The 22,391-nt window shown below is 46.5% G+C and overlaps 1 protein-coding gene across 1 annotated transcript; it reads right to left on the bottom strand.

Annotated features, from left to right (window-relative positions):
• Positions 1 to 8,331: 8,331 nt before the first annotated feature.
• HHEX (hematopoietically expressed homeobox) lies at positions 8,332 to 14,911 on the bottom strand. The gene is made up of 4 exons (XM_036438563.2): positions 14,415 to 14,911; positions 11,912 to 12,090; positions 11,648 to 11,698; positions 8,332 to 9,469 (listed from the first exon to the last, which is right to left on the bottom strand). The coding sequence occupies exons 1-4, from the start codon at positions 14,806 to 14,808 to the stop codon at positions 9,248 to 9,250; spliced, it is 846 nt and encodes a 281-aa protein (XP_036294456.1). The 5' UTR covers positions 14,809 to 14,911; the 3' UTR covers positions 8,332 to 9,247.
• Positions 14,912 to 22,391: the final 7,480 nt, after the last annotated feature.

Raw genomic sequence — 22,391 nt, 5'->3', positions numbered from 1 at the left:
GCACCGGCTTCCCCTGGCACCCAGGACCTGGGCTTCCCTCGCAGCCCCGGCTTCATTTGGAAAGTCATCCAGAAGAATGTCCAAAAGGACATCCAGTCTAATTAGCATATTATGTTTTTATTATTCTGTGCTAATGTTTTTAGTTGTATCTGAAAGGTAATAAGCTCTCAACCAAAAACAATCTTGAAAAAAAAGGAAAAAATCGTAAGACTCACGTATCTGAATTTCAAAGCTGACTACAAAGCTACAGTAACCAAAACACCATAGTACTGGCATAAAGATAGACATATAGACCAAGGGGATAGAACTGAGAGTCCAGGACCCTAGAGGCATTTGATCTTTGACAGCGGTGCAAGACTATTCCATGGAGAAAGAAAAATGTCTTCAACAAGTACTGTAGAGAAAATTGGACATATGTCTACAAAAAAGTGGTTTTTGTTGTTGTTTTTAACGCAGGTGGAAGCCCGTTTGCTCTCTGAATGAGGAAAGACTTTTTAAGCTTTAGAGAAATCAAGATTTGTGTCAGTTGACTACACAAAATTTTTCTCATCAAAGCTATAAGCACATTTTTTAAAAAACTGAAATATGGCCTGGCAAATTTCCTTAAAAATTAAATTGGCATTTAAACACAATTCCACTTGTTTAAAAAATACGTATTTTGTAACCACAATACTTTGAAAATATTGAAAAGTAAAACACTATACAAATGTAAATCTGTTGTAGTGTCTCATTTTCAGACAAGATGAATATCAAATAATACCAAATAATAATACCCATTTAGAACAATATATCCCAGAAATTGCAGGCTTAAATTCCCTCGTTACCATCAGAATTGTGCTTTTCTTAATACCTGAAATACCATCTAAACAAGGGGTATCTGCTTCACGCAGAATGCTATTTGAGGGACTTTAAAACCCTGAATAAGATTATGCAATTGCTTGGTGAAGCTAAAAATATTCCCTTCAATTAACTACTCAACAGCTCCATATATCATCATGGCCATCTCACTCCCATCCGCCTACACACCAACAAGTCAATATATGGGAGACGGGTGTCTAAGAAACCACTTCCTCTGGACGTCTGGACCTGCACTCGGGAGCCGTGGTTTAAACACTCATCGAATTAGTCTGGCCTAACTTACAATTAATGGAAAGTCTGCCATAATGCCAATTCCAGGAGCCACTAAGGAAAGCTAAAATTTTGAACCGGGGTGTGAAGCAAACACATTTCATCCGCCATCCACATTTGCTTCTTTGCAATTCATGAAATGCTTCCAGAAATCATTTAAAAATAATTGGGTTTCCTGCTTCTATTTGCCAGACGGATGATGCTGATAAAAAAAAAAAAAAAAAAAAATAGCAGTAATAACAGGCTCCCCTGAACGGTGTCGTTTCTCAGTAAACTAGGTTGTATTTTAAAATAAAACAAACTCTTGACCGAAATTGAGAAGTGTGAATTGGAAATGGAATGAAATTGCCAAATCTTTAGGGAAAGACGGCCAATATAAAGCCACAGAAGCACTTCCTCTTAAAATTCGTGTCGGTACAAAGAGGGGGAGGGCTATATTTTAGGGCGTGTAGGCTTAAGTTGACCTCCCTGCACCTAGGCCCAGGCTCAGCAAAGAGTCCCCTTCCTTGCACTTGCAACCCCTACTGTACTTTCTGTACTTCCTCTGTGCCCCCCGAGCCAACCAGGGAAGCTCTGCTTCTGGTGGCCACAGACTAGGAGATGGAATGACGGTGCGAGGCTCGGGGAGAGAGGGAGTGTCTGTCCTCTCTCCTGGCGAGGGCTCAGGGTTCTCACTCTCCTTCTGTCGCGCAGTATTTATTAAGGGTTCACGGCACGCCAAACGCAGTGCTCCCTGCCAGGAGCAGCAGAGTGAGCCGGCGCACGGCGGCGTGTTCACAGGCCCCGTGGAACGTGCACCAGTGGGTCAGTCGAAGAAGAAATGCGCTAAGCAGTTTATATAATAGAAACACCACATAACGTGGGCCAGAGGCAGACTTTTTTCTCTTCAACACTTTGAAAGACATAAAGCATATTTTATAATGCTCATTTCCCCCTGCCTCCAGGAAACTGGAAATGGTACCCCAGCCAGTTTTTTGGTTTCCTAGGGTAGGAGAACAAAGTGCTACATACACAGAAATTGCATAGCCCCGATACTGTACTATAATCCCTTCCAGATTTAAGGCTACACTTGAATTTAGGCCAAAAAATTAAAAAAGGACAAAAAAAAATGAACAAAAGCCCTCAACGCTCTTCTTAGAGCTGGAACTAGACCTGGCTTGCTACAGACCAAGTCCGGAAGTTCACCTTACAGCATTGACTAGTGGACTCATTGAGGACCTGGGCTTAACTTCTCAGGTTCCTTATCTGGAAAACGGGGCCAATGACAGTATCTACTTCATAGGATTTTCACGAGAATTAAATGATTTAATGTATGTGAGCATTTAATACATAGTAAGCGCTCAATATATGTTCATTCACTTATTTAACACATACTTATGGAGTACCTATTACGTGTCTGGCTGGGGATATATAGCAGTAGTCAAAACAGACAAAAATCCCCACCCTCATGGTACGAATGTCCCAGTGAGGAGAGATAAATAAGGAAAAACATTATATCCAATTGTAATAAGGGGACTAGAGAAAAGTACATGGTGGAAGGAGAACAGGGAAGAGAGAGGGCTGTGATTTTAAATAGGATGGCTAGGGAAGGCAGAGCCTGAGGGAAGTGAGGGAGCCAGCAAGGAGGCCAGCTGAGGAAGTAAAATTTTCAGATAGAAGAAACCATAATCCCACAAGCAAAGAGATTTGTGTGAATAAAGAGGGAGACGAGCAGGCCATAATCCTTTCTCCAAATTCTGGGCCGCAACACCTCTGAAAATTCTGGTTATATTTGTTCCCCGCCCTCTCTCCGAGCAGGCCTCTCCCTGGAACAGATTCCACTTCCTGTCTCTTCATAAAGAGCCTCTGGGAGGCTCTGCCATGGCCTCCTGCACCTCGGCCCAGCCTCTCTCCAGCAGCTCCATACACTCCAGTGCTGCTAGGGGCGTGACCCCTGGGCGGACAAATATTATTGCGCTTCTATTGTTATTGTCACTGCAATTGCTGATCCTAGTCCCGTGGTCAGCAAACCGCGGCTCGCGAGCCACATGCGGCTCTTTGGCCCCTTGAGTGTGGCTCTTCCACAAAATACCCCGGCCTGGGCGAGTCTATTTTGAAGAAGTGGCGTTAGAAGAAGTTTGAGTTTAAAAAAATGTGGCTCTCAAAAGAATTTTCAATTGTTGTACTGTTGATATTTGGCTCTGTTGACTAATGAGTTTGCCGACCACTGGCCTAGGACAAAAACGGGGTGTGGGATGGGGGATGGGGGGTGGGGAGAAGAGGGAGAGATGTTAAAGAACTGCCTTGGAGGGCTGGGGCAGGTTATCAGGACTCCAACATCTCCCTCAAACTTCGAATTCCCACCTGAAAGCTAAAAATGTTTATGTACTTGAAGAAAATCTTAGTCTCAATTGTGCTGTCTGAAAAGCTAAAACTAGTCATTTTATATTATTTTATTTTCATTGATTTTAGAGAGAGAGGAAAGGAGAGGGGGAGAGAGTGAAACATCGACCGGCTGCCTCCTGCATGTCCCCTTCTGGGGATTGAACCCACAACCTGGGCATGTGCCCTGACCAGGAACTGAACTGGTGACCTTTTAATGCACAGTATGATGCCCAAAGAACTGAGCAACACCAGCCAAGGCCATTTTCTATTCTTAATGGAGAAATAAACTGAATGAGGAAGAGGAATCCTGAGATCAGGAGAGGAGAGGAGAAGGGGAATGAATATACTGAAATGGAGAAGTGAGGAAGGATGAAGGGCATAATTCAACTATAAGATAAAAATATAAACAAGAATTATGGCCGAGACCGGTTTGGCTCAATGGATAGAGCGTCGGCTTGGGGACTGAAGGGTCCTGGGTTCGATTCCGGTCAAGGGCATGTACCTTGGTTGGGGGCATATCCCCAGTGGGGGGTGTGCAAGAGGCAGCTGATCGATGACTCTCTCTCATCAACGTTTCTAGCTCTCTATCTCTCTCCCTTCCTCTCCATACAAAATCAATAAAATATATATTTTAAAAAAAAGAATTATGGAATAAGGACACACATGCAATCATGGAATAAGGACACCTTAATCATAAAAATAAAAAATTTTTTTAAAAAGAATCGTGGAGGCTAACTGCATTGACATTTTTCCTCCAGCAAGTATCTACCAGTGGGGGAGTGGGGTTATCTCATAGTAGTCTATAGGAAGTGATGAGATTTTTTTTTTAATACTTAAGATTTTGAATGCTACCAAACTTCCCTTCCAAAACAGAAAAGACTCCACTGGTTAGAAAACAGGCTTTAAAAAAATGTTTTTAAGTGAGAAGTTGTCTTATTGGCTTCCATCTGGAAAATCACTTGAAATTGGCAGTCGGCTGTTTTCTTTCTTTTTTTTCTTTTTTTTAAATAGTAGCTACACTTCGTGGTGACTGCCGACTGCCGGATGCTCCAAAGTCAAGATCCTCTGCTGACAGGAAATGCCTTTGCCAGCTCCAAGGTCTCCTCCCCAAGCCCTCTCTATTGTCTGCAGAGATCTGTGTACATCTGACTGAGGAGGCTTCCCGCCTGCAACTGGGAATCAAAAGAAAAGAATGGGGGGGGGGGGGCGCTTTCTAGTTTTTCTGGCTAACACTTGGAACCTACTGTGTGCCAGATATTGATACCTCCTCTCAGCTGAGCCACCCACCTCTCTAAGGAACTGAAGAACTGAGGATGAGAATTATGTTTCCCAAAGCCCCCAGCCAGCAAGAGGGGTGCTGGTTTGCCTTACTTCCAGCCCCGCTCTTCTCCACAAAGGTGCAGTTCCCGAGAGAGGGTTCCCCACCGCCCCATCTGAAGGGATAGCTGCTGTTCCACAGACTCTGGTTCTAGGTATTTTGGTGAATTGGGGGGGGGGGGTGTTCAAAATTGCTTCTCATCTGAACTCAACACCAATACAAAAAAAAAAAAAAGTATCCAGGGACAAAATTGGATTAGAAAAGTACAGAGTCCAGAATGGCATGAAAGTCAAAGGGATGAAAAGCGAATGCTAACATTATTTTTACTACAAGATACAGAACTCCTCGCCATGTAGAAGCATCCTGCGTGGCTGCTTGGTTTTCTCCACTCTGCCCCATGCTGTCAGCAGTCATATATATCAATACTATATATATATATATATATATATATATATATATATATATATATATATATATATCACCTCTAACCACAGATTTCAAGAATCATTATTAGGTTTTAAAGTAAAATTAAAAAGTGAGCTTTTGAATTTGTGTCATCTTCCACAAGGCAGTAAACTGGAATGGGAATTTGGGTAAGTGCAGTCTGTCCCCAACAAAATGCATTTCCCACCCCACCCAGCCCCCAAGTCCAAATACACATTTTCTTGAATCCCTGCTCTGCCCCCATTAATTAATTTGAATATTCACAGCAATGAAACCACACACACACACACACACACACACACACACACACTTCTGACACACAGGGTGGTCAGAAATGTTGAAAGAGAATAGGTACTTTCACTCTCAGGGATGGTTTCCTCTTTTCCCACAAGATGTCTTATCAGCTTTCCCGCTGAGAAAACCATAAAAACTAAGAGAAAAGAAGCCTTATGCAATAGTTCTCTAAATAAAATACTACCCAAGAGGCTAGTCATCCCTCAAAATGATGTTGTTTAAAGAGTCAAAGTACATCATCCAACAAAATCAATATCCTATTAAGTTGGAAAGGGTTCTGAATATCAAAGACCAACGAACTGAATAACTTAAAATATAAGTACATGACCCAGGGGATTAATCACACACTGCCACGGTGAAATTAGGGCAATTCTTCCAATCATTAACATTTTGCTTACAAAAATGTGCTTTTCTGTTTGTCTTTCTGCTAAATGATAACCGTTTTCGAGTTGAATCTCCTGATAAAAAGAGTTAAAAACAAGACAGGAGCTGTGCTGTAAAGGTCATACATGCCGCTTCCACATGAAATAGCCAAAAGGCAAACAAATGAAAAATGCCTGGATTGTAGGAAGAATTTGTAAATATTCGCTGGCAATCTGCAGCGGGGCACTGTAGAGAGCAGTTAATGCCAACCTGTGTCCTAAGAACACTGTGCTTCTTCAGCGAACACGCTCTTGGTTCTTAAAGACACATTTAGATTCAGAATATGAGCAACTTGAAGCGAGATGGAAATGGCTTTAAGTTGGAGTACTGCCCGGGTTTCAGGAATCCTCTCCTTTGAAACAAGACTTCACCCCTCAACTTCCCCGGTGCCCATCAGCACAGAAGCCTGTACTTCTCAGCCTGACAGTCACGATACAGTTATTCTCAAGAATAAATATTAACCAGAGGTTATCTCCAGGAGCAAAACACACACACACACTGATTTCAGGATTTGCTTTAATTCAATATTAGGCCCACAAGCCTCCCATTCTCTCAGACTCTGATACAGACAGTCCCCGTTTTCAAAGGAGATTGATCACAACCTTTGGAACCCTGATGTAACCTGTCAGGCTGGGTTAGGCTGTGCGGAGCCGGCGGCAGCTGATGGGAAAGGAGACCTTCCCACTGGGTGTCTCCTTTGGGTGCCAGCACGGAGGAGAGAACCAGAACAGGAGAAGCCATAAAAAGACCTTGAACTGAGTTGGGAATTGGGGGGCTGGAAGGGAAGGTGTAGATCAGCCAGGCTGTGCTCATCCTACAGATAGAGAATGAGGCCAAGAGCTAAAACTTCTTTAAAATATATATATAATTGATTTTTTTATAGGGAGGAAGGGGGAGGGATAGTGAGCTAGAAACGTTGATGAGAGAGAAACAAAGAGAAACATGACCAGCTGCCTCCTGCACACCCCCCACCAGGGATGTGCGGGCAACCAATGTGCATGCCCTTGACCGGAATGGAACCTGGGACCTCTCAGTCTGCAGACCAAGGCTCTATCCACTGAGCGAAACCGGTTTCAGCAAGAGCTAAAGCTTCAACTCAGATCTATACGCTTCCAGGCCTATGCACACCGCCCTGCCTAAGGGGGCCACACTCATCTCAATTCACAGGCAATTCCAGCCCATTCCAAGGATGCAACAACCCCCCAAGAGCAGTGACTTTTTCACTCTGTCTTCACCTGAGGGCCCACATCTGGGGAGCCACAGCGCTGGCCAGCCACCTGCACAGAACCTCTGCCAGGAGGCACCCACCGCACAGCATCTGGAGGCCCCCATGGAGACATAGGTTAGAAGAGATTTCTGGGCTTCTCCTCCTACAGGTCACTCTCCTCTTTTTCCTGGACCATCAGGCAAGCAGCTAGATGCAGAACAGCAATACCCTAGGCCAATCGGAAACCCCAGCCCACCCTTTCTCTCACCCTTTCTCTCCGTCCTCACCCCCACTGTCAGCACTTTCATTCTCCCTATGTCACAGCGTCCCTTCCTTGACCCTGCTCCCTCCCCTCAACCGTCAAATTCGGATAGGCCCTGCTTCCCGGCTTCCCTCTTCCCCTCTCTAAGCAGGTGAAGGAGGAGTGAGCGGTGGGAATTGAGGAGCAAATTCCAGCCCACTAAAGAACAGGGGTCCTCAAAGCTTGGTCCCCCACCAGCAACTTTGACCTCATCGGAGCACTTGTTAGAAATGCACCTTCCCTGTCACTCCAACAACAAATCAGGAACGCTGGTGCAGGTCCGGCGGGAGGAGTTCCAGCAAGCTCCGCAGGTGACTCTGCAGTTCCCGGAGGCATGGGAACTGCTGTCCTAGCGGCCCTGCCTCCCGCTGCTCCCGGCCAGGGCCCCCATTCCCGGGCTAAGCGGCCCCCCAGCCCCGCTGGGCAGCCAGGGGAGGGCGCAGTGTTGACTCAGGTCGGTCAAGGACAGCGGCCGGGCCAGGTGGCAGCCGAGGCGAATCAATGGGACTCTGCGGAGTCGCCGCCGCCTCCTGGGGCGCCCTGGGCTCCGACCTGCCTGCCGGAGCCTCCCCCGCAGCCCCAGCCGCCCGCGCACACACCCATCCATTGCACACACCTGGGGAAAGGCCCGAACCTACCTGCCCGGGCCCCGCGCGCCCGCCCAGGCCCAGCCCGCGCCCCCGGTGCTCCGGCTGCTGGAGCCCCAGCGCCGTCACCGCCCGAGGCTTCTGCGCGGGCGGGTGGGGTCAGCGCCCAGCACGGAGACTGGCACCCCAGCACCCCCGCAGGGCACCCGGGGCAGGTGTAAGAGTGCAGATTTGTTCTAACCGAAGGAGAGGTCTGACGAAGACAGTCATCTCACCAACAGATTTATTTTATAGGCAGGTTACTCATTAAAAAACACACAAAAAATATTTTGGCCATGTTTTTTTGTTTGTTTGTTTTTTACAGTGGAACAATTATATATACACATATACACATTATAAACACTGTTTGATGTAAAACACAATATCTACAGTCTACTTACATTTCATTAACCTGCGATTCCTAGTTCCTGGGCTTACTAGTAATTTCAGTCGCCAAGGAGTCAGTTTTTCTGCCTGGATTGGGCAGCACTATCCTTAGCACCTTAGTCAAACAGGTACTAAGTGATAGTGCAAGACAAGCATTTTAAGATTACCAACTATCTCTTTCTAACAAAAGGCACACACATCCCGGAGATGAGCTCTGAGCCGCTTTTGGATTTAAGGCAGCGGTATAAGAACGTAATATAAAGTAAAGAATGTTCCCTTTTAAAATATTTCAAGGCTGCCCGAAATGTGGGCCCCCTTTCCAAGGCATACCTCTGAATGTGGGGTACCCTTTGGTTTTCTGTTACGTGGGATGAAGATACAGATTATAGGAAAGTTATTCAAGAAGGTCCCATTAAAATCTTTAAAGTCATAACTTAAAAAAGTCAACCAAAATATTCAAAATTACTTTGTATAAATAGGGGGGGGGAATTTTACTTTTTAAAAAGGGGGTAAATTTAACCAGTGAAAAGTCCCCTTATGGTACAAACGAAAATCAATATATAAATTGCTTTAGGTCAAAATTAAGGTTTCAAGGTGAGCTTGTTAGTTAGCCAGTGCACCAAGTGTGTTCGGTTCCCAGAATGCCAGCAAACTGATCTCCTCTCCCACACAGTTTGCCGGTTGTCTGCAGAGATTTCCTGTTGCAGATATCATTCCCAAGTCCAGTTTTCTGAAGGTGCCCGTGTCAGTGATCATCATCCAGCATTGAAATAGCCTTTATCGCCCTCAATGTCCACTTCCTGGTCAGAATCCTCCTCTGAGACCTCGGACTCCAGGTCCTCCTGAGAGGCAGGGGAAGGCGAGCACTGAGAGCTATCCAGAGCACCTTTGTTCTGTTCGCAGGGCAAGTCCTGCCTCTGGCTGCAGGGATCGTCCAAACTTTCCAGTTCCTCTTTCTTATTGCTCTGAGGGTTCTCCTGAAGAGGATGGAAATGGAGATGGGTGGATCGTGAGATAGGAAAAAGGTGAGACCTAAATCAAAGGCTTTTTGCCCTCTACCACCTTTTTAATTTTTAGTTTATCCTTTGCTCTTAGCTTATAGACTCTACATATATAAGGCATACTCTTTTTCTCACTTTGGAAAAACTTCTTTTCCTATCAGAGAAAGATTATACTCTTGCCAAATAAGAACAACCAATCACAAATATAACTGTAAAGGTATTAAGTCAAAAATTCCAGCCCAAATCTTGATGATCTGAAGATTCTTAAAAGTTTAGGGGATGGGAGGGAGAAATCAGACCACTGCAGATACACAGCATCATCATTCTTCAAATATTGTAGTTAAATTTGGCCAATTAACAGGGCCTTCTAGACATTTTTTTTAATCCTCACCTGAGGATATTTTTTTTCCATTGATTTTTGGAGAAGTATAAGGGAGGAAGGGGAGGGAGGGAGGGAGGGAGGGAGGGAGGGAGAGAGAGAGAGAGAGAGAGAGAGAGAGAGAGAGAGAGAGAGAGAGAGAGAGAGAGAAATACCGATGTGAGTGATATAGATCAACACCAGTTGCCTCCAGTACACACCTCAACAAAGAGTGGGGATCGATCCTGCAACCAGAGGTACATGCCCTTGACTGGGAATCAAACCTAAGACTCATCAGTCAGTGAATCAATGCTTTAAATACTGAGGCAAACTGGCTAGGACTAGACATTTTTTTTTTTTAATGAATGCTAAATAGTGATTAAGGAAAAAATTTCAAATTATTAGATTGAATCTTTTTCATCTGTTTTCTGGAGTATGTTTATAAACATACATAAATATGTGTAACAGGTTACAAAATCATGGCAAATAAATAAATGTAGAACTGGAAGAATGTTGCCAACTGAGAAGAGAAACAATTATAACTTAAAATCTGAGGGGAATTTCTTTAAAATATTCCCATATTACATAGGTGTCTCTAGTTTAAAAGTCCCTAATAAACTGTAGTACCACTTTTGACCAAGAACTAAATGAGCTAGTAAATTTTTAATCCTGTGTTTGTCTAAAATGGACATAAACACTATATAGAAATATTATAAAGTATGTTGTTGTGTGTTTTTTTAAGCAAGTTTATAGAATAATAGATTCACCAGGCTTGGATCTATGTAACAAATATATGCACAAGGTCAGAAATTGAGGGAAACCTGAAAATAATTAAATCACATTAGAAAAATGAAATGAACTTTATTTCCTGTTTCCAAATGTTCTTTGTAACACTATCTTGTTTTTAATGAAAAACTTTTATGGTTACTACATTTAAAAATGCACACTGCTTTCAATTTCCCAACTTGTACCATTGTTTCAAAAATATTTTATTTACTAAAAAAAAATATATATATATATATTTTATTTACTATTATATAAACTACACATACATTGGCAAATGAACAATTCAGCAATTGCAGGTTACTCTGGAGAAGTCATCCTGATTAGGACTTCATAAATAAATCTTCAGCCTTAAGTTAAGAACTTTTAAAAACTGAATTAGCCTTTACTTTTTTTTTAATCACTTATTGCGTAACAAGGTCATAGGAAGAAAGACTGTTAGAAAGCTTAAGCTACTTTCCAAACAGGCTTGGATATTCTCTTACATGTTTTTTATATTCATTTTTAAGAGCTGGCATTAGATGGGAAATAATTTTTAAACTCTTTGATATTTAATTCTTTAAAAACAGTGCAAACAAGACTTAAAGGTGTTTATTTCCTTATATTTACCCTTGAGCTCTGACTGGTTTTATTATGGCTGTGTCAATAAAAGAAACAATTTTCTCCCAAAGATAACTTGCTTAAGTCATTTACTGTCAATTACTTTATCTTTCCTGCGTTAATTAGATAAACAACATATGGGGTTTATAAAACAATTAGCCAGGAGTTTTACTAGCCAGTGTGTGAAAACCCAAGCATAATTGACATAGGAACTGCATTAGGTGCTTTTAGCATTACTGCCACCTGAGCAACTCATCCTGAATTTCAGCAAAGACTATTTGCCTTTTTAATCAAGGTGAAGAGGTTAAATAGTCTCTCAAATGACTTCTGCATACAACCTATAGAACAGGCCTCGCGTGGAGATAACCTGATAAAAAATATTTATTTCCATAGAAACAGAACCATGTCCATACCTGCTTTAGCCTCCGCCATTTAGCGCGTCGATTCTGAAACCAGGTTTTGACCTATACAGGAAAAAAGAGACAGAAAACTTGTCACCAGCCCTGGATCCCAAGAGACGTGGTGGGGAGGAGGCAGACTCTGGGCTCCACAGCGGACCACAGCCCCAGACACTGGACAGCCAGGCTCCGGAGCAGGCTGGCACCGTGGCTCCACAGCTCCCCTCTGCTCTCGTTGCCTGCCCCGGGAGAGCCTGCCCGGCAGCCCGGCGTGCTCACCTGTCTCTCGCTAAGCTGCAGCATCTTGGCCAGACGCTTCCTCTCGGGCGGGGAGAGGTATTTCTGGGTCTCAAACTTCTTCTCCAGCTCGATGGTCTGATCGTTGGAGAATCTCACCTGGCCGCCTTTCCTTTTATGCAGAGGCCTCTGCAGGAAGGGGCTCCAGAGCAGAGGTTTGCCTGTGGGCAGAGAGAGGGCTGGTGAGTGATGGCCCTGGCGCAGCTGCCTGGTGACCCTACAACTAACTCCCTGGCCCTGGGGGTGGCGGAGCGGGTGAGGAGATTCAGGAGGACACCACCCCACCAGACCCGTCCATCTACCGTCACCGGCACATGGACCACCCATACACATGCACACCCAGGGACACAGCAACAGCCAGTCACACCCCTGCCCTGCAATACACAGAGACCACGTTGAACAATCACAGACACATACACACCACCTTCACACCCAGAGCTGGAAACCAACATCCAAATCCTTTGATCGCCAAAAGGACGCCCATTCTAGGCTGAGCTGAAAATACCAAGCCCCTCTGAAACCAGTGGCTCTCCAATTTATAACTACAACTGTTGGCACCTCTAGGTCCTCTCTCCCTTTGGTGAACTGCACTTTCCAGCTACTCGGAGTGTCTGTTGGGGAGGAGCGGGCCGTTCCATGCACACAGGCGGCTGTGGCCGCGGCCCACGGCGGGGTCTGACCGAGGAGCCACGCGCTGGGCCGCGCGTGGGGCTCCCAATCTTGGGCCCCGGGCGCCGCGGCCTCCTTTGATTTCACACCCGGCCCGCGGGGGCGGCCAGTTAAAGCCACCCCCTGGGCTATGGCAACATTTCCGTCAATGTGTTTCCTGTTGGTCTAACTCGAAAACCCTTCGCTTCCTCCTGCGCGGTCCCAGCAGTCACCCAAGGAAGCCCAGGGCGCGCGCGGCGAAACGTTCGCCCCCAACCCCGGCCCGGCTGGGAGCCACCCCCACCCCATCCCCACCTCTCCCGCCACAGCAGGCTGACAGCCACGCAGCACCAAACAAACCCTCGAGGCTGAGATTAAAAAATACGATATAATAATTAAAAAAAGAGAGAGAGAACTAAAATATAATCCTCCACCTCATCTCTCTAACAAGGAGGAGAGGATGGAGAACTGAAGTAGAGGCCGTACCATCCTAAGGTTATTAAAATGTGAATGGATGGAAATGTGAGTTGTCTCCAGGGGTCTCTTCAGAAGCTGCCAATAACAAAGGGATTTAAAACCCTGGGAGCCCCAGGCAAGAAGCCTCGGGGGCCAGAGGCGCCCTGGGCCGCCGGGAGGGAGCGCGGAGCCAGGGCGCCTTCCAAGTCCCGCAAATTCTCTGTGCCCAACGCGTCCGCACTGCCCTTCGCACTCCGGAGACGTGTCCGTCCGTCCGTCCGTCCGTCCGTGGGGCTGTGGGCCTGCGCCTAAACGCTTTGAAAAGCTGGCATTGTTGTTTTGTGTGTGTGTGTGTGTGTGTGTGTGTGTGTGTGTGTGTGTGTGTGTGTGTGGTGTGTGTCTTATGTGTTGTTTTTCGAGATTTTGCTTACGTCAGGCTTCAGACTTGGTGCAAAACAGCCTCCAAAAAAAAAAAAAAAGGAAGCAACTGGTTATTTTAGCTGCCTTACAGTCCCATCCCACACAGAGGAAATGAACAATATCAGAAAAACGGATCCCGGCTATCAGAAGCCGAGTGTTTCCTGAATTTGTCTGTATTGAGGATGTCGATAAAGTAATCAGCAGCGCGCACGGCTCCGGGGGAAGGGTCTGCTCCGCGCAGCCAGGAAAACACTTAACAGCTTTCTGAAACCAGATTTACTCCTATCGAGAGCTCAAGGTTTCCTGTATGAACGGAAAGGGTCAGGCTCTCTCTCACTGCACAGGCTGCTTGAACCGGGGCCAGCCCCGTCCGCCACCCGGACCCGGCGGCGGCGGCTCTCCCAGCCCCGAGGGGAGGGCCGGCCGGGGCCCCCCGGCCCCCCAGCCCCCGCCAGGGCGCTCCCTCCCCCGGCCCTTCAGCCCAGGGGACCCTCGACCCCCCGCCTGGGCGCTCCCTCCCCCGGCCCTCCAGCCCAGGGGACCCCCGACCCCCGCCTGGGCGCTCCCTCCCCCGGCCCTCCAGCCCAGGGGACCCCCGACCCCCGCCTGGGCGCTCCCTCCCCCGGCCCTCCAGCCACGGGGGCCCCCTCCCCAGGCGGCGCGCGCGCCCCACCAGGGCCTCCGGCTGCCAGATCCCCCGGCGGCAGCGCCCGAAGTCGCACCCCGGCCGGCCGGGAGGTCCCGGAAAAACCAATCTGAGTCACGGTGCGGTCACTCCCGCCGCCGCCCGCGTCTCCCCGGCCCCGCGCGCGCCCGCGGAGCCGCTCTCCGACCCGATCGCGTTTGGCCGCAACTTTCTATCGCCGCCCCCGCCGCCGCCGGGGCGCTGCCACCTGCCGGGCGGCGCCTTCCCCGCCGCCGCCGCCGCGGCTCGGCCCCGCCGTGACCCCGGCCGCCTTACCCAGCGGGTCGTGGCGGAGCAGGGCGTGCGTGTAGTCGTTCACCGTCCGCGGGAAGGGGTACAGGGGGCCCCCGAAGCCGCCGGGTCCGTAGGCGGCGGCGGCGGCGGCGGCGGCGGCCAGCGCGGCGGCCGAGGGGTGCGGGAAGGCGGCGGGGGGGTGCACCGGCGTGGGCTCGAACACCGGGGTCCGGTAGGAGGGCGCGAGGCTGGTGAAGGAGGAGTTGGGGGACGGCAGCGCGGGGGCGGGGGCGGGCGCGGCGGGCCCGCGGCCCAGGATGTCCTCGATGTAGAAGGGCGTGGGGTGCGCGGGCTGCAGCAGCGGCGTGGGCGCGTACAGCGGCACCGGCACCCCCACGGCGCCCGCCGCCGCCGGCCCGGGGTGCGGGAACTGCATGGCTCCGTGCGCCCCGGCCCGCAGAGCTCCGGCCGCGCCGCCGCGCCGCTACCTTTATCCGCGCCCCGCGCCCCCGGCGATAGGCTCGGCGGCCGCGGGGTGGGGCCGCGCTCTCCGGCCCCTTCCTGCCGCCGGGCCCGCGGCCAATGGCACGGAGCCCCGGAGCCGCCGCCCGCCCCCGCCCGCCCTCGGCCCGCCCCGCCGGCCGCCGCGCTCCCCGCCCGCCCCCGGGACGCGCCGGCTCCCAGGCTCCCGGGACCCCGCGCCCCGGGGCCCGGCTCTGCGCTCCCGGCGGCACCCCGGCCCGGACGCCCTCGGAGGAACCCGGGGCCGCGCTCGTCGGGGAGACGGGAGGGGACCGGCCGCAGGGAACGCGGACTCAGGCAGCCCTAGCACAGCCGGGGGGCATTCTCTGCTGGAACTCCGGGAGCACCGATCCAGGCCGGAGCCCGGGGTGGGTGAGGGCGCCCGGCCCCAGGCGAGGGGTCACCGGACTCGATCCTGGTGGAGCGTCGAGGCCACTACCGGGGCCGCGCCTCCTCGGGCCTCCGAGCACCCTCCCCGGCCGGCGGCGCCCTCCCCGGAGTAACGGTGCCGCTCGCTGTGGCCCCGGAGCGGCTCTGGCTCTTGGGAGAGGAGAGCGCCCTGGGGTGCTGCTGGGGCGGCTCCCAGGAGAGGGACCCACGGCCCTTAGGTGCGTCCCGGTGGATAAAAGACATAGACTTGAGGTGCTCCGGGTTCCCGGTTCATGTGGTGGGTCCCCCGGGGACGCCGGAGAAGCCTCTCCCCGGCAGGAATCGGGGAAATTCTGGGTGATGGAGCCCCAAGGCAAAGCCTGTGCCGTCTTCTCCGACCCAGCGGGGAGGGCTCCGCGTCCCCTCGCCCCGGGTCCTGGGGGATCGCAGCTGCGCGCACCCCCACTTCCCCGCTTTGCACGTGTTTCCTATTGAAGCTGCGCCGCTACCCAGTGTGGCCTCGGCTCCGTGCAGCCCCCGCTCGCCTGCGGGGCAAGGGGGCATTTTCCTGATTGACGCCCTCCCGCGGTCGTCACACCTCGCGGTGAGCAGTTTCAGCTGAGGTCCTCCATTAATGGTAGAAATGAAAAGACTTCCCAGCTTTTCCTATTGAGGTTTTTTATTGTTGTTATTATTATTTACGTCTTGGAATGATTTCTCCAACCGCGGCGGGACTGCAGGAGGAAGAAGCGCGGACTGGAAGCCAGACGCACCCCGAGTTCGAGTTTCACTCCATGCATGTGTGTGTGTGTGTGTGTGTGTGTGTGTGTGTGTGTGTGTGTGGAGGAACTACTGGGTGCCAGCCGTGAACAAAGGCAGATGTGGCTCTTGTCCGCACCGAGGCAGGAGACGAGTTTTGATACAGTGACTTATGCATGTGCCATGAAGGAAAAGTGCCTCATGGTCTGAAATCTTGTAGTCAGAGGACATCAGCTGCTAGCTGGGGAAAGGAGGCTTAAACTGATGTTTGAAGAATGAGGAGTTGTCCAGGAGTCTAGAGAGGGACTAATAGTTGCCAGTGCAATTAGTCAAGTCACCCTTCCTGAGCTTTTCTCCTATGAAAATTTAAGACTTGGCCTAGCCCGGCCAGAGTGGCTCAGTAATTGAGTGTCGACCTGTGAACCAGAATGCCAGCTAACCATCCACAGAGTAGCTGGCTCAGTCCCCAGTGAGGAGCATTCGGGAGGCAGCTGATTGATGATTTTCCCTCATCATTGATAATTCTCTCTCTCCGGCTCTCTTTTTCTCTGAAAGCAATAAAAATAAATTAAAAAAAAAAAAAAGACTTAGCCTAAAGGTTCATAATCTTTTGGGGCTGGGATCATAGGCATCTTTCAGAATCTGAGGACAGACAAGAGCTACAAGTATAGACAAATACAGTGAGTGTAATATGCTATCATTGGAGTTGAAACATGGGGAGATGGTATGAATAGTTATCTGTGCCTTTGATTTATTATATAAACTCTCTGGGAAGATATACACAAAACTAATATTATTATCTATGAAGATCGAGGTGGAGTTGGAGGGAGATAGTACTGTATACTTCATGGATATTTGGAGAATTGAGGGATGTGGATCTATTCATAGCAAAGTAGGTCCTGGACAAAGCGGCTGATTCTAAGCCAGGGGCAGGAAGGTACATGGTGCCCTGGAGCATCTCCTGCCAGAGACTAGAGAGAACCCAGGAACCCCCTTGAAGGGTCGTCATTGGCCAAATTTTGGGTGATTGAAGCCTCAAAACACATTCTGGATTATAATACATTGTCTATAACAGTTCATACTCAGAGAAAGAGATGGTGGATGGTAATGCTGAAAGAATGCCAGCTAACAAACGCAGGAGGATTGGGGGGGGGGGGAGATCAGAAAATGTAATAATTTATTCAAGAAAGAGTCATCATTAATCGCCAAAACCATTGAGTGAAACATTGTTGAGGATGAGTGTTTTCACAAGGTTTCATAGTTTCACCCCAGTTGATTGGCTTCTGGATTAAAAAGGAAAACCTCTACAAAAGGCATTTTGGGAGAAAACAGGCAAACACTGAATACAAATTCTATGTTATATGGCATTATTGATATTCATACCCTAGCTGGTTTGGTCAGTGGTTAGGGCGTCAGCCCTTGGATTGAAGGGTTGTGGGTTCAGTTCAGGTCAAGGGCACATACCTCGGTTGCAGGCTCAATCCTTCGCCCCCTGGTCATGTTCAGGAGGCAACTAATCTATATGTCTCTTTCACATTGATGTCTCTCTCTCTCTGTCTCTCCCCCTCCCTTCCTCTCTCTCTCTCTTTCTCTCTCTCTCTCTCTCTATATATATATATACACACAAAACTAATATTATTGTCTATGAAGAGCAAGGTGGAGTTGGAGGGAGATGGTACTGTATACTTCATGGATATTTGGAGAATATATATATATAGAGAGAGAGAGAGAGAGAGATCAATATATATATATATATATATATATATATATATATATATATATATATAGAGAGAGAGAGAGAGAGAGAGAGAGAGAGAGATCAATTTTTTCCATTGATATATTTTTCTATATATCAATGGAAAAAATACTTGGGTGAAGATTAACAACAACAAAAATTAATATTCACTGTGTTAGTAGTGATATTAGTATAGTGGGTAAATGTTTTTATTTTGGGGAGGTGCAAGCATACTATTTAGGGGTGAAGTGTTATAATATCTGCAACTTTCAAATAGTTCAGTATAAACACATATATGCACTCAGATATGTGTATGTAAAGAGGGAAATAATGTTAAAAAATGAAAACTCACTTTCTTAAGGTCAGAATTATTTGAATTATTTATTGAGTCTGCATACAAGTTCAGGTGGGAACCATTTGTGGAAGGCTGTTTGTGGATCCCTGGTGCCTCTGGGGTCTGGTCTGATATTGTGCCCTCTCCACCAGTCATAACTCCCATCACATGGCCTGATAGAGAATTCTGGCAGGTGCTGGGAGATTATAAAAGTAACATGTGCACTTCTGTGGACCAAGGACAGACACAGAATTGGGGGACAAAGAAAAGACAGTTTTTTGTTTTGTTTTTTTAAGAAGACCAAGGGGGGGGGGACTTATTCCTACTACTTTTATTTTATTTTATGTATTAAATATATTTTATTGATTTTTTACAGAGAGGAAGGGAGAAGGATAGAGAGCTAGAAACATCGATGAGAGAGAAACATCCATCAGCTGCCTCCTGCACACCCCCTACCGGGGATGTGCCCACAATCAATGTATATGCCCTTGACTGGAATCGAACCCAAGACCCTTCAGTCCACAAACTAACACTCTATCTACTGAGCCAAACCGGTTTTGTCGACAGTTCTTACCTGAAGCTTAAAGGTGCCTTCAAAAGTTATGGTTAGGCCTGGCAGGTGTGCCTCAGTGGTTGAGCTTGGACCTATGAACCAGGAGCTTTCTGTTCAGTTCCAGGCCAGGGCAAATGCCTGGGTTGTGGGCTCCCCCCAAAGGAGGCAATTGATCATTGATTCTTTCTCATAATTGATGTTTCTTTTTCTTCTTTTTTTAACTGTTGAAAGTATTACAGATGTCCCGTTTGTTTGTTTGTTTATTGTTTGTTTTTCCCATTGACTCCCTCCACTCCACCCTCACCCCACCCCCAGGCCTTCACCACTCTATTGTCTGTGCCCATGGGCTATGCCTATCCTATATAATTAAAGTCTAAGATGCAAAATGCCTGTTCTACTAGGAGTTTGACCAAGAGTTCCATTAAGGGGCCAGGACATATGGCCTCTCCCCCTAGCCAGCCCCACCCTTGACCAAGGGTGGGGCCAGCCAACCTCCCACATCCCCTCTCTGTGGCCCCAACTGGGGCAGGCCAGCCAGACCACACCCATGCATGAATTTGTGCACTGGGTCTCTCTTTAGTATGCACATAAGTTCCCTGGTTAATCACGCTCCGTTCACCCCCAACCCCTGCCTTCCCTCTGAAATTCATCTTCTATGTCTATGGATCTACTTTGTTCCTCAGTTTATTTTGTTCATTAGATTCCAGATATGAGTGAGATCATGTGATATTTATCTTTCTCTGACTAGCTTATTTCGCTTAGCATAGTGCTCTCTAGGTCCATCCATGCTGTTGCAAATGATAAGAGATCTTTCTTTTTTACAGCTGCATAGTATTCCATTGTATAGATGTATACATATTTTTATCCACTCATCTGCAGGTATGCACTTGGACTATTTCCAAATCTTAGCCATTGTAAATTGCACTATTATGAACATAGAGGTGCATATATTCTTTCTGATCGGTGTTTCTGGTTTCTTAAGGTATAGTTCTAAAAGAAGAATCATTAAGTCAAATCGTAGTTCCATTTTTAATTTTTTGAGGAAACTCCATACTGTTTTCTACAGTGGCTGCACCACTCTGCATTCCCACTAGCAATGTACTAGGATTCCCTTTTCTCAACATCCTCACTCATCATTGATGTTTCTGTCTCTGTCTTCCTCTCCCTTCCTCTCTGAGATCAGTTTAAAAAGTTTTGTGTGTGTTTTTTTTTATTATGTTTGGGCTTTCAATGATTTGAACTCAGATAGCTGGGATTATTATTCTCTCACAAAATGTTCCTCCCTCATCTTTGTTTTTCTGCCCCTTCCACCTATTGAGTAATTGCGATTATCGCAACAATTCATTTAATGCCTGTATTAGTCAGCCTTCATTCTCCATCTTCAAAAATAGTGTGGATTTATAATTTGCTCTGTGTATGACTCAGCCACTAAAAAGATATAACTCTACAAAGCTTAAAAAAATAAATAGGAAATGCCAGGGAAATAATCAGCAATTAGGAAAAGGAAGTATCATCCCTTTCTTTCATTTAGCCACAGATCCTGTGATGTGAATGGAGACTTTAAAAGGCATTGGTATAACATTCCATCTCAGCTACATAATCCTCACAAGCAAATTGAAGCACTTAATTCTCTTAAGCTATATAACACTACCTTTTCTAAATCCAATCGTCAGATCCATGTTCATTTTGCTATAGTTTAAAAAAAAAATTACAACCACATTTGTGAATGTCACATTTATTGAACTACATAATTTTTAATATCACTTGTGTAGGTTTTATAGTTTGTTTTATTGTTTTAAAAGTCATTTGGGGCTCTAAAAGAACAAGATTTTTCCAAAGTTGTCCTTATAATTTTTTTCACACAGTCAGAACTAATAAAACAAAACTGTTGTAGCTATTTAATTCAAAATCTCTTGGAGTTTCAATATTTTTTCTCTGCTGGATACTAAAACCAATAAAGCTACATGAGATTTTAATTATATTCTGAATTAAACAAGACTCACTCCAAAAAATTGGCACCATTTATTTTAGCCACTGCTATTCTGCAAGAGACCAAACTTTGTAAGAAGAGAAGGTGGTTCTCACCTCTGATTTATCTGCTAGGAACTTAGGTACATTTTTTGCAACTTATTTTCAACAATGAAATATACACAGAGGGAAATGCATCAATGGATTGAACTATAACAATTGGTTCTATTTTTACTTACACTAAAATTTTTATTATCTTCAGCTGTTGAAATGACTAAATCATTTATTTAATCACATATCAAACTATTGTATTACATTTTGTTTAAATTTGACCAAAATGTAACTTATTAGTGGGAGGTTTAGGGCTCTACTATCTTAACAAAATGCTAATATGACCAAAGGATAATGTCTCGTTCATGTCATGAATGAGATCAGAGCTCTAGACAATAGTCACCATGATGTCACTTTGGTGATGTCCACATCTTACATACTACAGTGTACCTTGCATCGTATCATAATGTGGGTGAATTTGACTGACCATGGAGCTTTAGATGGGGCTTATGGTAGTTATTTGCTCAACTTAAAAAGTCTTGGACTCAGTAATAAAAAGACAGAGAACCTAATTTTTTTTTTTAAACTGGCAAAAGATCTGAATAGAAGTTTCTCCAAAGAAGATACACAAGGGACTAATAAGCATATGAAAAAGATGTTCACCATCATTAGTCATCAGAGAAATGCAAATCAAAGCCACAAGAAGGTGCCACTTCATACCCAGTAAGATGGCTATAATCATTTTTTTAAAAAGCAGAAACTGACAAATGTTGGTAAGGGTATGGAAATTTAGAACCCTCATACGTTGCGATGGCAATGTAAAATGAAGGAGCTACTTTGGAAAACAATCTGGCAGTTCCTGAAGAGGTTAAACATCAAATTTCCACATGACCCAGCAATTCCTCTCCTGGGTATATACCCAGGAAATGAAATATATATGTCCACACAAAAACTTGCACACAGATGTTCATAGCAGAATTATTCATAAAAAACAAAAAGTGGAAACAACCCAAATGTCCACCAACTGATGAATGGGTAGGTAAAATGTGGTATATGCAAGCAATGGAATATTATTTGATAACTAGTTACCTGGTGCATGAATCCATGCATATTGAAAGAAAATTAATTAGAATAAGTACTTTAATATCACTATTCACCCTTTCTCGATAATAGAAGTGTCAACCAAATGCATGATTGACAATGACAGATCGAAACACACAGGTGCAATTGGTGCCAGCAAGAGCTTTGTATGTATTCTGCATGTGAGTCAACTTAGCCTTTTATAGATACAGAATAAACTTGCTTAATTGGACCTGCTTTCTGACTAGCTAAACTTTTTCCAGCCCAGTGAAGCACCCCAGCTTCTTCAAGTAATTGTTAGCAACACAGCTGTAAATATCAACACAAAGCAGATTATTATTGTAGATCACGCAGGAAGAACAAAGGGTAAAATATTTAACTGCAGCAGTGTTTGACTATATTCTGTGCAGTGAGAAAACCTGAGGTCATTTTCAAGGTCCACCATTTCTTCTTTTCAGTCAGGTCAAGTTTCTAAACTTTCTAAATCTCCATTTTCTGGCTAACGAAAGAAAATAGGATTCCACCTAGTCTCCTATCTACCTACTCCAGGACTTCTGTGAGGATCAAATGAGATGAGGCACGAGAAAACACTTCACAGACATTTGGTTACAGTGTGAAATGTTTTCACCTGGCTATAAAGCAACTCAT

The sequence above is a fragment of the Pipistrellus kuhlii genome, unplaced genomic scaffold (assembly GCF_014108245.1).
Source record: "Pipistrellus kuhlii isolate mPipKuh1 unplaced genomic scaffold, mPipKuh1.p scaffold_m20_p_15, whole genome shotgun sequence".
NCBI lineage: Eukaryota > Metazoa > Chordata > Mammalia > Chiroptera > Vespertilionidae > Pipistrellus > Pipistrellus kuhlii.
This window is presented reverse-complemented; position numbering and strand designations above follow the sequence as displayed.